Genomic DNA, 15,280 nt, shown 5'->3' with positions numbered 1-15,280 from the left:
CACAGGCCCAGCCACGCTGGGGAGCCCCGGACAGATAACCATCTCCCCTCAGAACCCACGAATTCTCACCTTCCCTGCTATCTCTGCAAGTCTCAAGGTCATGAAACCTTTTCCCGCCTGAGTTCATCTTCTTCAGAATACCATTTCCTGTTAGTCCAGACCAGAAGGAGGAGGCCTGGGGCTTCTGCCAATATCAGATCTAACAGATAGACAGTCAGTCCTTTCTAGTCTGCCAGTTTTGTAAGGGAACTGGGCAGGGGGCTGCGCCCCTCTGTGCCCACCGCCCCCACCCAGCTGTGGCACCGTCAGTAGCCACGTCCGAGGTGGTGAGCAGAGCGGGGCAGCAGGGGGAGTTCTCTCATGCTTGGTTTTCAGTTTTCCCGAGTGAGCCATGTACCTTGGAGTGGGGTGGACTCTGCCATCCTGTTATGCAGTGGCTATTCTGGGAAGGAAACCCAGAACAGAGGGAATCCACTGTGAGGCGGGGAAGCCGGAGCGCCATGTGCTATTCTGGGCCCGGGAGCGCAGGAAGGATATGGGGGGAAGACTTTCAGAAAATAGGATGACAGCACTGTGGGTCCAGGGGTTGGAGGGCTAACCCTGGCCTGAAAATCTAAAGCATCTCAGAAAAGAGCAGACAGGAGGGAGAGAACCCAGGGTGAAACCTTGCTCTCAAAATACTTTGAAAGAAGCAGTGCAAGGTGATGGCAGGCGTGGTGTCTTAGATGCTGCAGAGAAAGGGAACCGTGGACTGAAGTGCAAGGCCTGGAGGTGCCATCGCAGGGCATGGGTGTACCTGTGTCCTTTAAAGAAGCATCTCCTCTAGGACAGGTGAGGGCAGTGTCTGCCCGTGTTGGAATCATCTTTCCATCTGCACAGAACAGGGAGTGGAGGACTTAAGGACTAAACGGAGACCCCTTCCCCACACCCAGAAGCATCTCATCTTCCCTGTTCCAGTACTTGAAATTCCACTCTGAGACACGAAATGAAATTCTACTTTTAGACACTGATTTCTTTGGGTTCATCACTACTTCCTTTCACCACCATCACCCCTGTTCCTTCACCAACAGGGGTCCCCAAAAGGAGTAATACGTTAATCCTGATTGAATTTCAGCTTGGAGGATGTTTCTGCTCATTTCACAGATGATTAGAAGTGAGGCACAGAAAAGTTAACTTTGCTGCAAAGGCACACATTTAGTACCTGGAGTTCAAGTCCTTTTGAATCCAGTGGAACAGAGACACGGAGGGCAGGAGCATTCTGCAGACTTGGTCGTCATCACCTGAAGATGTGGATGGGGCCTGGTGATTGGGGAGAAAGGGGGTCTTCCTTGGTGGGGAACCAAAGTTAAACGGAGGCATAGGGGGCTGGCCCTGAGCAGTGGGGTCTGTAGGAGATCCTTACACACTCAGTGGCTGTTTCTACCCTTGCTCTCGGTGCACGGCCTTGGGTTTCCAAGCTCTCCCGTGCATAGCCACCCCCCTCTCAGTGGTTCAGGGTTGGCTTGGACAGGACGTGTGTCAGAGGCTCTGAGCATGTCTGCCTGCAAGTGTGCTGGCGAGAGCCCCCTGTGGTCCAGACACACCTGGGGAGATGGGACCAGAGAGGCCACAGCAAGACCTCACATATTCCTGCCCAGGGCCTGTTGCAAGTTGTGGACACAAAGTGCCTGCCCTCTGGCTGGGCTTTCCCGGGACCTACTGGAGCACTCAGCATGTTGGCTCTGGTCCTCTCAGTCCAGAGGAAAGAAATGACAGAAAAGGGTAAAAAGTGTCCACATTTGGTCATCTGGTCCAGGTGTCCTTGAAGGAGCAGTTCTCATAAAACATGCCTCACCTGAGGGAGGAGGTGACGGATGGCTCTCTGTGCCCCCTCTTCCACAGTTGCTGCCACACACTCTTTAGACCAGTTATTGACGATGTTTTTAGGAATTGAATGTGAGACAATCTTAATCATATTTTGCTTGTTTAAAACCTGCAGCGCAACGAAAAGATGTACAGGATTTGTGGGCAGTTAGAGCTTCCCTAGAACCTCAGTCAGGCTGCCTTTCTTCTCTGCAGCCTTGTGAAAACCTCCTTACCACCCTTCCAGCTCATTTTCTCAGCTGCACAAAGCGGCTGCCGGTACTCACTTGCAGTGCTGTCCAAGGATGTTGGATATAAAAATCCTTATCCTCTTGCTGCCATGTATTAGGCTCTCAATAAGTTACAGCCTAGAGGTAAAACCAACTATGATCAAGAAAAAGATTTATAAGTATAGGCTTTTGGGAGAAAATGATGTAAATGAAAACCCAGTGTAAACCCTTACTGTCCTCTTACTACCTTCTAGCAATTTCTAGCAAAATGCAGAGTCGCCAAGCCTTCCTAAGTCAAAATAAACCACAGATCCATGATGGAAGCATTTCTAACAAAGGTGAGCGTCGATGTTGGCTCCCTTTATGATAGGAAATAGCTGGTTGCATACCTCAGAGTTCAAAAGGCTAAAAAAGACCAGGTTTTGCTTTAGAGAAGTTTCTTCTTTACTTAGTAACACGTTTCCCTTTGATTTTCACAGTAGGCTGTTCTGTGTGGGAATGTTGGAGAGGAAACCTCAGCGCTGAGAAATTCAGGCTGGGAGTCTCGGCGGCCGATTGAGATTTGTATCACAGGAAGCAAACTGAAACAATAGCTTTATGATATTAGCTTCCACGCTGGGCTGAGAACAGAACACATTCTGACGGGAACATCAGTGGAAATGCCACTTGATTGTCTTAAATCCTCTTTCAAGAGGAGCCCCACAAACTGTACCCAAATGAGGGTCACTCCTGCACTTGAAGGGCCTTCGACAGCAGTAAATATGCAAAATTGGCTTTTCACTATGAAATTGATTTTTGGCTCCCCACACACACACTCGTGAGGGAAAAATCAAATTCATTTGACACAAGAGCTAGAGATCAATGGGAAGCAGCATTTCTAAGACAAACGTCAGGTTTATGATTAATTCATTGGCAGTTGCATAGTGAAGACATCGCTCTTAATAAGAGATGATGATTTCCTCCTCTCTAGACTGCCAAGGGAAAGGCATTAAAATGTGGGACAAGTGATTTTAGCTTTTTACCATGACCTTTTCATGCAGGAAAATGAGAGCAGAGGTGAAACTGGGGAGGCAGCTATGGTTTCTGGTGTCTTCTTATGCCCCTCTTTCAGACTTCTTTTCCCAGGCTTTCTCCCCTTTCTTTCTGTCTCACCCCCTTGTCCCAACCACCCTCCAAACCAAGGCCTCTTTCTGTCCTGTTGGAGAAGAGCTGAAATGTTGACTCATGCCGGGATCTTGATCGCTGACAGCCCCTGGTGTACAGTCTCTTCTAGAGACACTTTGTTCAGATCGTTCCCTTAGCTTAAATTTGCTAAGTCTGGCCCGTCAGCAGGTGTTTGCTGCCCCAGCCCTGTGCTGTATGTCATGAGGGGTCATATAGAAAGGTAAGACAGGACAGTAAGTCATGTACAGGACAAAGAAATGCATTTCTAATGGTGGACTTTCAAGGCCCTTTGGGAGGCCCACAGGTCAGATAAGACGCAGTGCCCTCTGCCAAAGATGCGAGGGTAACTCCAGCCTACTACCTGGTGATGGTGGCGTTTAAAGGTGGGGCTGATGGCCAGATAAACCATTAAAAAATTGTTTCCTCATGGCTTGACGGGGCTGCTTTTGCAGTCAGCACATCCAGGGCCCAGCAGAGCCCGAGGAGAAGAATCAGTGTGAAAGGGAAGCCCCTTCGATAATAACTACGGGGTGACTGCCCACCAAGCACGTATGCCCCAGGAGGATCACTTCAGAGTGGTTTGGAGACCAGTCAGAATACTCGGAACTTCTCAGAGTAGGAACAGAGGGAAAATCACCTTGGCACCCTGCGCAGCAGCACCTGTGATGGCCTGCCTGGCCCCAGGGGCCCGGTCAGGAGCATCTGCCCCACCACTGCCTGCTCACCCCAGATGCCCAGCTCCTGCTGCCCACCCCCCCGCCCCACCTCAGGTCCAACCCCACCCAGGCGGTGCTGCCTGAAGGAAATGCGCGGTGCTCCGGAAAAAGTGCTCCGAAACCTCAGCCCGCGCATATCCTGGCTGTGGGGAGTCATCAAAGCCTGTTTACCGGGGCTATTTTTAGCTTGAAAGAATCTTGTTGTGCTCTCGGGTGCAGTGTACTGAGTCTCTGCAGAGTGCCTCTGATCTGCATGACCCGCTTCTCTTCTTGGGGGTCAGACCCTGAAGGGTCCTGGGAAGCAAGTAACTGGGACCCGGAGCCCAGGGCTATTTAAAGAGTCCACTGAGGGTTTATCAAGCACCTACTGTGTGCTCCTCTTCATTGGGCACTGAGGGTTTCTTTCGGATTGTTGTGCAACTTTACGGCAGCTTATCTGTCTCTTCCCCACTGGTCTGTAGATTCCTCTGGGGAAAGGATGCTCTTACACCTGACTTTCCCGAGGACAGGGCTGAGCACCCAGTAAGTGACACTTGCTGACAGATGGCCTGACTTCGTGCCCAGCATGGGGCAGACATGTGGCAGGAGTGTGATAGCTGCATTGTAGGCAAGTGAACTGTCTGTGTGCCCAGCACTGAGTCAGAGATTAGTGATCCCCTCAGGAGACCTGATGCTCCCATGAGAGAGGAAAAGGGGAAAGGCAGGGCCGTCTTCAGCCAGGTGATGTGCCTGGAGCCCTAGCCCCTTGGGTAAAGTGCTGCCTCCGGCCCCACAGCTTCAGCCCTCAGCTCCAAGCTGACAGCAAGCTGGCCAGGTTCCGTCCGAAGTCCCCAGGAGGATAGGCAGGTGCTTTGGGAGCAAATGATTCCACAGAGGAAAGAGGCCCCGTTGTTTCCAGGTCCTCAGGGGGCTGGCCTGCTGGCTTCCTGGTCCCCCAGCCATTGTGACTTCAGTCCCGAGATGCTCTGTTTCCCTTCATGGGCTCTGTGTGCCCCTCTCCCTCCCTCCCGTAGTCCAGCTGGCCAGCTGTTGCAGCCAATTTCACCACCTCCTGGAAGCAAGTGTACTGGGCACGGATGGAAACCAGTTTGGCTGTGCTGGAACTGTTAAAAACAGGAAACTTTAAGCGGAACTATTTCCTCTGGGCCTAGCTAACCCAAATCAGGTTGTCTTGGGATGACTCCAGATTTTGAAGTCAGTGTTGCCACTGAGATCAAAGAAATTGAAGAGAAGAAAAATCTTTTCACTAGGCCAGGAATCACAGGACTGGCCTCTGCTGTCTGAAGAAGGCGCTCACCTGTGTGGTGTGATTTTTAACAGTGCTGAAAATCTCTCCTTATGTCCCCCAGATAGGTCACCACTTGCCAAAACATGTTGATTTTCCCAGCATTGGTTAGTCACTTCAGTCATGTCTGACTCTGTGCGACCCCATAGATGGCAGCCCACCAAGCTCCCCAGTCCCTGGGATTCTCCAGGCAAGAACACTGGAGTGGGTTGCCATTTACTTCACTTCTCCAAAGTGAAAAGTGAAAGTGAAGTCGCTCAGTGTGTCTGACTCTTAGCAACCCCATGGACCACAGCCTACCAGGCTCCTCTATCCATGGGATTTTCCAGGCAAAAGTACTAGAGTGGGGTGCTATTGCCTTCTCCGTTTCGCAGCATTAGGGTGGCTTATAGGACTTTCAGTTAAGGCAGTGATGGTCTCTACCTGTGATCACCAGCATTCACATCATATGAGAATTTGTTAGAAAAGCAGATTCTCAGCCCCCAACCTGCGTGCCCGCATGCTCACTCAGTCGTGTCTGACTCTGTGACCCCATTGACTGTAGCCCACTGGACTCCTCTGTCCATGGGATTTCCCAGGCAAGAATGGGTTGCCATTTCCTCCTTCAGGGGATCTTCCCAATTCAGGGACTGAACCTGTGTCTCCTGCATTGGCAGGTAGATGATTCTTTACCACTGAGCCACCCGGGAAGCCCTGCCCCCAACCTGAGACCTGAATCAGGAATGCTGGGCACAGGGCCCATCCAGGGCTGGCTCTATGGCTCTCTGTGACTCTGCAGTCCCATGGGGACTTCCACCATTAGAAGGGCCCTGGGCATGGTTTGATGTTTCAGTGAGAGATCGCACATTTTTACTTTGCTCTGGTCTCAGAAATCCTTGTTTTAGCAAGTCCTGCAGTGGTCCTGGTGCTTGCTCCACCTTGAAAGCACTAGGTAATGTCGTGGTCTCTTCTGAAGCCCTTGTTTAAATTTAGGTGTTAACCAGGAGTGTGAATATAGGCCATGGCACCACCCACACCTAGAACTCTGGTTCATTATCATCAGTTCGGCTAACCAGTTGGTTGGCAAGGACCCTAAGCAGGGAACAGGTATGGGCATGTGTATGGTAAAAGGCCATCCCCAGTCTCCCATCCCATAGGCTAGCTGCCTGAGTCAGGGTATGAAGAGGAAAGAATTTCCCTCATTTTGTTCTACCATTTTAGCAAAACACAGGGAAGTCACTAGGATAACACTCTGCATGGCCCAGCTCTTGGCTCTGAAGGGTCGCCTGTCCCTGGACAGCATCAGTGACCCCAGCCCAGTCACTGATGCTGTGTCCTGAAGGTGGCCAGTCCCCAGGGATGCCACTGAAGCCCCTTAGTAGGAACATCTCCTAATTTGGATTTGTTCTGGAGGAATAACAGTGTATGGCCCAGAGCTTAAATTTAGGGGCTCAAGGGAAAAGAGAACCAAATAAATCCAGTGCCCTTGCAGGAAGGCCCTTGAACCTTATTGCACAGCATCCACATGTCTCTTGCCAAGTGGCCCATAAATTCAATTGCATTTTACATTCCCTCCAATAGTCTCAGTTCGAACGACTTCTTTTTTAGTTAAGTGAATATTAACTTTCATAAGTGACAAGTTATTCTATGATTCTCTCGTTCTGCAAATTAAGGTAAGCATACTTGGCTTGATGTTTGTAGTGGATGAATACAAGTTTTTATAAGTAAATGTATGTTTGGAGGTAAATAATTAGCTAGGAGAAGCAGTGCTGAACTAAAGTCTGTGGTCTGAGCAGTAACAACCAAGGGTCTGGGGCCTGAGAGCTTTATTCGCTGGGGCCAGAGCTGAGGCTACATTTTGCAGACAGCAGAGGTCTACTTGATAGGCCAGGGCCCCCCAGAGTGGTTGGGGAGTGGATGCCTTCCTCGGTTGCCCCTAGCAACCACCTCCACAGCCTGCCACTAACACAGCAGCCTCCTCCTGTGGCTTCACACCTCTGATCCTCACTCTCTCCAAATCATCTCGCATGCCATTGCCGGATGAATCTCCCCAAAGCAATGGTCTGAGATGCCATTCCTCCAGGCTGCTGGACTCACAAGCCCAGTCAAAGAGCCTGGGGCACAGACCCTCTTTCTTCCACCGGGTGGACCTGTTCTCATCCCTGCAGAGTTCCTTCCAGGCTCTGCCTCCTCCATGCTTTCCAGCATCTGCCCACGCCAGTAGGCCCAGAAAGCCCTACTTTCATTTAACAGAGAGATACTTGCTTTTCATGAGTCTCTTCTAATGCCTTTCTTTGAACAGTTGTCTCTGACCGCCTCAAAGCAACCCCCTCTTCCTGTGAACCCTTCAGCACTGACTGTATTCCCCTTGGGCACCCAGCTCTGTCACCCTGAATCTTTCACTTAGATTTGTGGCTTAGTGTACCACCTAGCCCCGATTTGGGGTCTGAGGAATCTGAAGGCAGTGACGGTGTGTAGAAGGGGCCAGAAAGGGAGAGAAGTCATGCTAGTTGGTACGTTTTAGGCATTCTCCATACTTCTCTAATCCTTACAAGAGATGGGCATTATTATCTCCATTTAGCTGACGAGGAAACTGACATTCAAAGAGGTTTTCACTTACTCTTTGTCATGTCAGTTAGAGCCATAACCTAATAGGAGGAATAGAGTCAGTGGTTATTTGACTCCAAAGCTGATGAATGGTTAGGAGTGTGGCTTCTGGATTCATCTGCCTGAGTCCACAACCTTTATAACCTTGGGCAAATGACTTAATCTCTCTGGGCTTCATCTGTAAGATAAGACAAAAAAAAAAAAAAAATAGGACCTACCCCACAGGTGTTTTGAAGATTACATAGCATTCTCAGTGATAGGCTGATATGCCGTCATTGCTCAACATCCATTAGGGAAAAATGACCATCCTGACTACTCCTGTAACTGCCTTGACATCAGTGACCCCACTGCCGCCAGTACCACAGGTACAGTGCCGCAACTGTACTGCCTGTGAAGCCCCCAGCAGGGTGTCCCCCGTGCAGTGGTGCTCATCAGATGCCTGCTCCTTGGGCATGTGATGGACACTTAGGTGGTTGGCAGTGTGTGTTTCCAGAAAAATCCATCTGATGCCTTTGAGCCATCCCTGGAAGACATCCATCCACACCAGTCACATCTGCTTTAACCCCACATTGATGCAAACTGTTCAACCCCACCCCCTGTCTTTCCAGTTTGCTCTGAAAATGAATCTGAAGCCGATGCTGACCAGCAGATGGACAACTTGTATCTGAAAGCCTTGGAGGGTTTCATTGCCGTGGTGACCCAAGATGGTGACATGATCTTTCTGTCGGAGAACATCAGCAAGTTCATGGGACTCACACAGGTGACACCCTCCTCGGGCTCCTTCAAAAAGGGAAAATGTTTCCATTTAGGGGTAGAAATTCGTGGAAGATTCTGATCACCTCCCTCCTGACCTTTCCCTGCATGCACCCACCCTCCTCCTCTCTGATCTCAAGCCTCAAACCTTAGAAATAACTTAGAGCCCCTGGCACTGGGCTAGCATTGCCGGTGGCTATCCTGGCAGACAGCTCTGCCAGCTGGATTGCAGGCCCCCCTTGTCAGCCGTGTCTGTCATGACCTCTGGTACACCTGTGTGTCTGTGGATCTGCCGGGGGGAATATGAGAAGGTCTGACTCAGCCTCCTCCCTCTCTCCAAACCTGAAAGGGGGCCCAGCTTCCTCCTGGAGACTTCTTCAGTGTCAGGAATAATGAGCCCAGCCTTGTTTTTTGAAACAGGTAGAGTTAACAGGACACAGTATCTTTGACTTCACTCATCCCTGTGACCATGAGGAGATCCGTGAGAACTTGAGTCTCAAAAATGGTAAGGTATTTTTTGGTGTGTTTCTTTCCTACTTAACACCACGTGGGGAAGGGACCTGCCTCCCCTTTGTGTACTAATGTAGGATCGATAAATCATGGCAATCATGATCCAGAAAAAACAGACACCCACAGAAAATCCAACAGGACTTTGGAGATGAGATCAAGGGCCCTGAAAGGACCTAGTACTCAGAATTATCTTTTGCTGGCTCTTGTGGTGCCTGAGATCACACTCCTAGGGCAGTCCTGTGGGTTAGGACACCATCTCTAGGAGGTTTCATCACCTGAGTGTCCAGCATCTTTTCCGAATGACACCATCCAAACCAATCAGCTTGTCTGTGCCAAAATGTTCATGGGAACTGTTGCAGCTGTCCGTGTGCTGGTTGTGTAACAGGCTGCCCAAACATAGTGGGTTAAACAGTGCTTTTATAGTCTCTCATGATTCGGTGGGTTCTATGGGTGGTTATGCTCCATGTGATGTCAGGGGGCTCAACTCGATGGGATAAGCAGAGGGCTCACCTACACCTCTGGGACCTTGTGGCGTAGCCAGAGGCTGGAGCTCTCTCTCACTCCATAAGGTATCAGAGCCTCTTCCTCTCCACATGGTCTCTCCAGGGTAGCCAAACTTCTTATACTTATATTCTTAGCTCCCTTTTGGGGAGCTCAGGACTCCCCAAAAGTGCAAAAGTAGAAGCTGCCAGGCCCTCTGAAGGCTTAGTCCTGAAACTGGTACAGCACCACTCTTTGGTTAAAGTGAGTTACAGACCTGGCCCATTCACTGTGGGAGGGGGCTATACCAGGCCCTGATACTGTGAGATGTGGCTCCCTGGGACCACCTTTAGAGACTAGCTACCACCGGAGCCAAGGAAGGAGCCTGGTCCCTGGGTGATAAAAAATGGAACAGGCGGCTTTGAGGGAGAAAGTTTGAAAGGTGTTGTGCACTGCACTCTACCTGCGGGGGCTCCCGCAGGTGCCAGTGGAAGGAAGGGCCCATACAAGCAAAAAGCACTTTTCAGGGACAGTCGGAGCTGGCTGCTTCATCTCTCATAACTGGGGACAGTTGCGCAAAAGCTCTAATGGACATATTGTCAAGTGGACTGAAGCTTTAAGAAAAAGGGATTCAATGTCTTTCAAGGTCCCTTCTGAACCTGAGAGTCAGTCTCTGCCCTGAACAGATTGTACCGAGTCTAACATCCCTTTTTATAGCTCTCACCTGTCACTGACATGGAGCGTGTACTTATCCAACCTGAATGACAGAGGCAAGGTGGCAGTATCAAGCCTACAAGGTTTTGCTCTTATTATCACACATGCTGAAAAAGCATACATTTCATTAGCCTACTTCTACCCTTGTTACCACCTGAGCCTGCAGAGTGCAGGATTCCCACCACCTGCCCCGACCCCCACCCCTGCCTCCTCCCCCAGCCCCTCTGCTCTCCCTCCTGAAGGCCACCTGGCTCTGGTCAGGCACAGGCTGGGGAGCTCTCAGGGCTGTTCACTGTCTGCTCTGTGTTACTAAGAAAGTCTTGTTTAGTTCTGTGAGAAAAAGGCTGCCAGACCTTCTGAATCCCTTTCTAAAACAGGCACTGGAAGCCTGAGAAAACCCCAAAGTCTCTTATTTCTTCTCTACTCTGGAAACCCTTGGGTTCTCGGTCAGTTCAACCTCTGACCTAGTCTCTGTCTGATCATACAACTTGAACCAAGTCCCTTCATCGCTCTGTTCCTGGGAATCATTCTCTTCAGAGTGACAGTGTTGGACCAGGCAAAGTCCAGGACCTTTCGCTCTCAAGTGCTGTGACTCAGCATGACTCTACTCTGTTGATCTGAGTAGAATGTTAGGTCTCTCGGTCCCTGTGTTGACGACTTGGGATCAAAATCAGTGAATCAGCAAAGGCTTTGAAGGTGCTGACCTGAGTGGACTCGTGATCTATAAGCAAAGGGTTAGTGTGAGCACCCAGAGGCAGATAAGGCTGTGAGGCTACTTGTGGAAAGCTTTGAAGGCCGGCAGTTGAGCCTTGAACTTCATCCTGTAGACAGAGGGGGCTGTTGGAAGTTTTTGAACAGAGATGGGGTAATCTGATTGGAGCTGTGTTCAGAGAGATTAACCAAATGACAGGATGGGGAAAATCCCGATGTTAACAGGTTAGGAAGCTACAACCATAACCCATGCCACGGCCACAAATGAGTCCCTCCCGCCCACTCCTGCACAGCACCTGAGCTGGTCCTGGTAGTGTGTCCAGACCCCAAGAGACAAGAACATCTCATGATGTGCAAATGCCACCTATGGAAGCTAGAATTGTGAAAAGCATCATTGAGTATGGGAGAGATGATTTTGTGATTGTGATGGGGAGGAATACCCTCTCATAAGAAAAAGAAAAAGATTCACTGTCTGGCCTGTTACTTGGTGGCCTCTCTTTTGATGTTTATGACAGATTAAAAAGCACCACAGTTCATCTGACACAGCCACTTGAGGCTGTGCCACTCGTCACTGACCCCTGGGGGTTTCAGTCCGGAGGCTATGCCCAGAGGGGAGTTGTGACTACCAGAAACAAGGCTCTGGGTTGTTCTGAGATGCTGGGCAGCCGGGCGGGAGTGCACCTTGGAAGGCCCAGAATGGCAGAATTTAGACACGGATGGGGGACACCTCTGGGGTTTACTGCAGTCGTCACTGTTTTTTCCCCCAGTGGGAGAAGTTTTGAGTGGGCAGGTTATTTGGAGACCATAAGGAAGGAAGCAATCTTGTTTGTCTTTATGATTTATTTAATTCTGGCCGAGAAGGGGTATGATCCATACTGAGTTAATCCTCAAGGTGAACTTGCTCTCTACAGGAGATTTGGACCAGCGGTGTTCCATGAGCCTTGACCTGTGTCACTTTGGAAAGGGAGCACATGGTGTGGGATCCTGAACACAGCCACTGTGGGTTAACAGTAGGGCACTGGAGGGACAGGAATGGGGGAAAGACAGGGGCATCTAAGGGAAATTTCCCACCTGAGAAGCTTATCCCCTTGAGCGATTGTGATCTTGCTTAGATGGTCCCTTTGGAATTCCTTCTATGGGGCCCACTCAGGGGAGAGGTTTGTTGAGATCATGGCCAATGGTCACACATCACCTGACTACTCTGCAGAGTAGAGGTGCAGTGGGAAATGAAACCGTGGAATAGCCCCGACCCTTCAGGAGCTCACCCTGCAGGGGAGACAGGCTGGAGATGAGGGAGCCTTGATCCACAGCTCAGGGCAGCTCTCAAGGATCACACACACACAGACACACAGATACACAGACCACACACATGGACACACACACACACACACACACACATAGATACACAGACCACACACACAGACACTCACAGACCACACACACAGACACACACACAGATACACCACACACACGGACACACACACACAGATACACCACACACACGGACACACATACACAGATACACCACACACACGGACACACATACACAGATACACCACACACACGGACACACATACACAGATACACAGACCACACACACGGACACACACACACAGACCACACACACGGACACACAGATACACCACACACACAGACACACATACACAGATACACAGACCACACACACGGACACACACACACATACACAGATACACAGACCACACACATGGACACACACAGACACATACACACATACACACCCCTGAAAAACTGCCCTGCTTCTGACTACAAACAGAACTAACTTCAGCTGGCTCCACTACCCTTCTCCATCCAGGCTCTGGTTTTGGGAAGAAAAGCAAAGACATGTCCACAGAGCGGGACTTCTTCATGAGGATGAAGTGCACGGTCACCAACAGAGGCCGCACGGTCAACCTCAAGTCAGCCACCTGGAAGGTAGGGCGTCAGGCCTGGGTCTGGAGTCCCGGGGTGCCCCCCCGCCCCTCCCCCGGCCTCACATCTGACCCTCCGCGGCTGGTCTCCAGGTCTTGCACTGCACGGGCCAGGTGAAGGTCTACAGCAACTGCCCCCCTCACAGCAGTCTCTGCGGCTGCAAGGAGCCGCTGCTGTCCTGCCTCATCATCATGTGCGAGCCGATCCAGCACCCGTCCCACATGGACATCCCACTGGACAGCAAGACCTTCCTGAGCCGCCACAGTATGGACATGAAGTTCACCTACTGCGACGACAGGTGGGGCCCGGCGGGGAGCGTGGGTGCGCATGCGCCTGTGGTTGTGCCTGTGGTCAGGAGGCGGGCCCGCGGCTGACGTGTTGTATTGTTGGGGGCAGGTCACAGTTTCATCCCACCAATGCTGCCAAGGGTCGTACTGGACCATCCCCTGTTGTCAGCCCAGAGCTGTTCTAGAGTGCAGCTGTCGTCATGGTGGATGGAGGTGGTGTGTACATCTTCCTCCACACGTGTGTGTGTGTGAGAGAGAGACTCCGTGTGTGTGTGTGTGTGTGTGTGTGAGAGAGAGAGAGAGAGAGAGACTCCTAGATCTCCAAGCCTCTCTCCACTCCGCTCCCCAGAAAAAAAGGGTCTAGAGGTCTCCATCAGCACACCTAGGGCCGAGGCCAGCTGGGAGCCTGGAAGCTGCTCTGCAGTCACGTGACTCCTGTGTGTTCTCTTCCATTAGTGAGCTCTTTCCTCAGCCTCTGCTCCTGCGCCACCTCCATTCCAGCCAGTGTCCAGCCCCGGGTGGAAGGCTTTTTGATGAAGGGAACCAAGTCAGACTCCAATCCCCGAAGCCAGGCCCAACTGGAAAATTCTCTTATGGGAGATTGTAGTGGTTAAGAGCCTTAATGCAGTGAGATGGCCTAAGTTCCAGTCCGATAGGAAGTATTCAGTGTTAGCTGTGATTCCCACCCTAAATTACTTCTTTATTAAAGTAGTTGAAAGAGTACCCAAGGCCACACATATAATCCATGTCATTCTAGTTTTACCTCAAGGTAAAGATCGAAACAGGTAGGGAAAAGGTTTGAGTTGTCATGGGAGGGGCAGGAAGAACAGCTCTGACTCCTCCCCACTGCCTGGCCTCTGCCCTCCCCTCTGTGCCTGGACATTGGACACATGGGTGCATCAGGAGGTGGAAGAAGCAAGGATGCCATGGGCAATGGCTGCCATCAGGGAGGGAGGGACAGGCCAGGCCCGTCTCAAGGAGATGCCACTGCCGCCCGCCATCTAGTGCGTGATAGGATGTGCCCTTGGGGACCTCCTCACCTGACGCCAGCTTTCAGCAGTGTCCAGAATCACCACGTTTGTCCGGAGTCATAGTTCCTGGGGCAACTCCCTGCTGCTCCAGCCATTCCACTCTCACCTTCTAGCTTTCTCCAGAAACCCCGAGATCGTGGCTTCCCCTTCTATAAAATCCACACTTACCCCCACCTGTTTCACAGAATCACTGTAAGATGAGTGATGACATGGAAGTGCTTTGAAAAGCAGAAACCCCCTAACTGATGAGAGGCTTTCTGTTCCTGCTGCCATCTTGCTCCCTGTCCTTGTCCTCCCCTGAAGCTTGTCTCCCTGCTAAACTCAAGGGGCTGAAACCACTTCTGAAGATATGTAGAGGCTGGGGGCCTGGAAGGATAGCCTACCGGCAGGAAACTGCCTCACCTTCCCAGCCAGCAGGAAGCCACAGACCCCAGGAGGGAGCTCCTGCTCAGCAACCCCCAGGCCCACCCACCTTTCTCTCCCTCTGCTGGATGTCCCAGGGGTGCAGGTTTCTTCATGGATGGGGCTCTACTTTCCAAGCTCTGCTGAGTCTGTCTGCCCTGACTCTGGACTGACCTGGTGTTTGCTGCTACCACTCCTTAGAACTGGACTCTAGGACAGATTTAAGAACTCTGGTGAAAGTACCCTTGAGTCATTCCTGTCCCCTAGTTCTGACCACCATAGTGCTGGATTCAAGGCTGTGGCAGGTAATGGGTGGTTTGAGATGTAGAAAGAAGTGCTCTAACCTCATAGGGAGAAAATATCCCATATGAAGACTGTGTCCTGACACTCTGGCACAGCCAGCAGTTATTATGGTTATTCATGTTGTCATAATTGTGATATGAGGATAATTAGAGAGAAAGACTATTGCAAAGGCAGGCACCCGAGAAATCCATGCTGTGTAAGGTTATTTATCAGATGCAGTCTTTGTATTCAAAGGACCATTCTGGGCAGAAGATACAGTTTTGTAACACACACAGCCCTAATGTGACCCCAGAAGCACTGGGAAAACCGTACTGTC

The 15,280-nt window shown here is 50.9% G+C and overlaps 1 protein-coding gene across 1 annotated transcript in view; it reads left to right on the top strand.

Annotated features, from left to right (window-relative positions):
* EPAS1 (endothelial PAS domain protein 1) overlaps nucleotides 1-15,280 on the top strand; it is a 93,885-nt gene that overhangs the window by 52,856 nt on the left and 25,749 nt on the right. The window contains exons 3-6 of the mRNA XM_069583408.2: nucleotides 8,432-8,583; nucleotides 8,997-9,081; nucleotides 12,826-12,944; nucleotides 13,034-13,239. Coding sequence (XP_069439509.1) covers nucleotides 8,432-8,583; nucleotides 8,997-9,081; nucleotides 12,826-12,944; nucleotides 13,034-13,239 — 562 coding nt within the window. The remainder of the gene's footprint in view (nucleotides 1-8,431; nucleotides 8,584-8,996; nucleotides 9,082-12,825; nucleotides 12,945-13,033; nucleotides 13,240-15,280) is intronic.

This window comes from Ovis canadensis, chromosome 3 (genome assembly GCF_042477335.2).
Source record: "Ovis canadensis isolate MfBH-ARS-UI-01 breed Bighorn chromosome 3, ARS-UI_OviCan_v2, whole genome shotgun sequence".
Taxonomy (NCBI): Eukaryota; Metazoa; Chordata; class Mammalia; order Artiodactyla; family Bovidae; genus Ovis; species Ovis canadensis.
The sequence above is the reverse complement of the archived record's forward strand: the minus strand, read 5'-3'. Positions and strand labels throughout refer to the sequence as shown.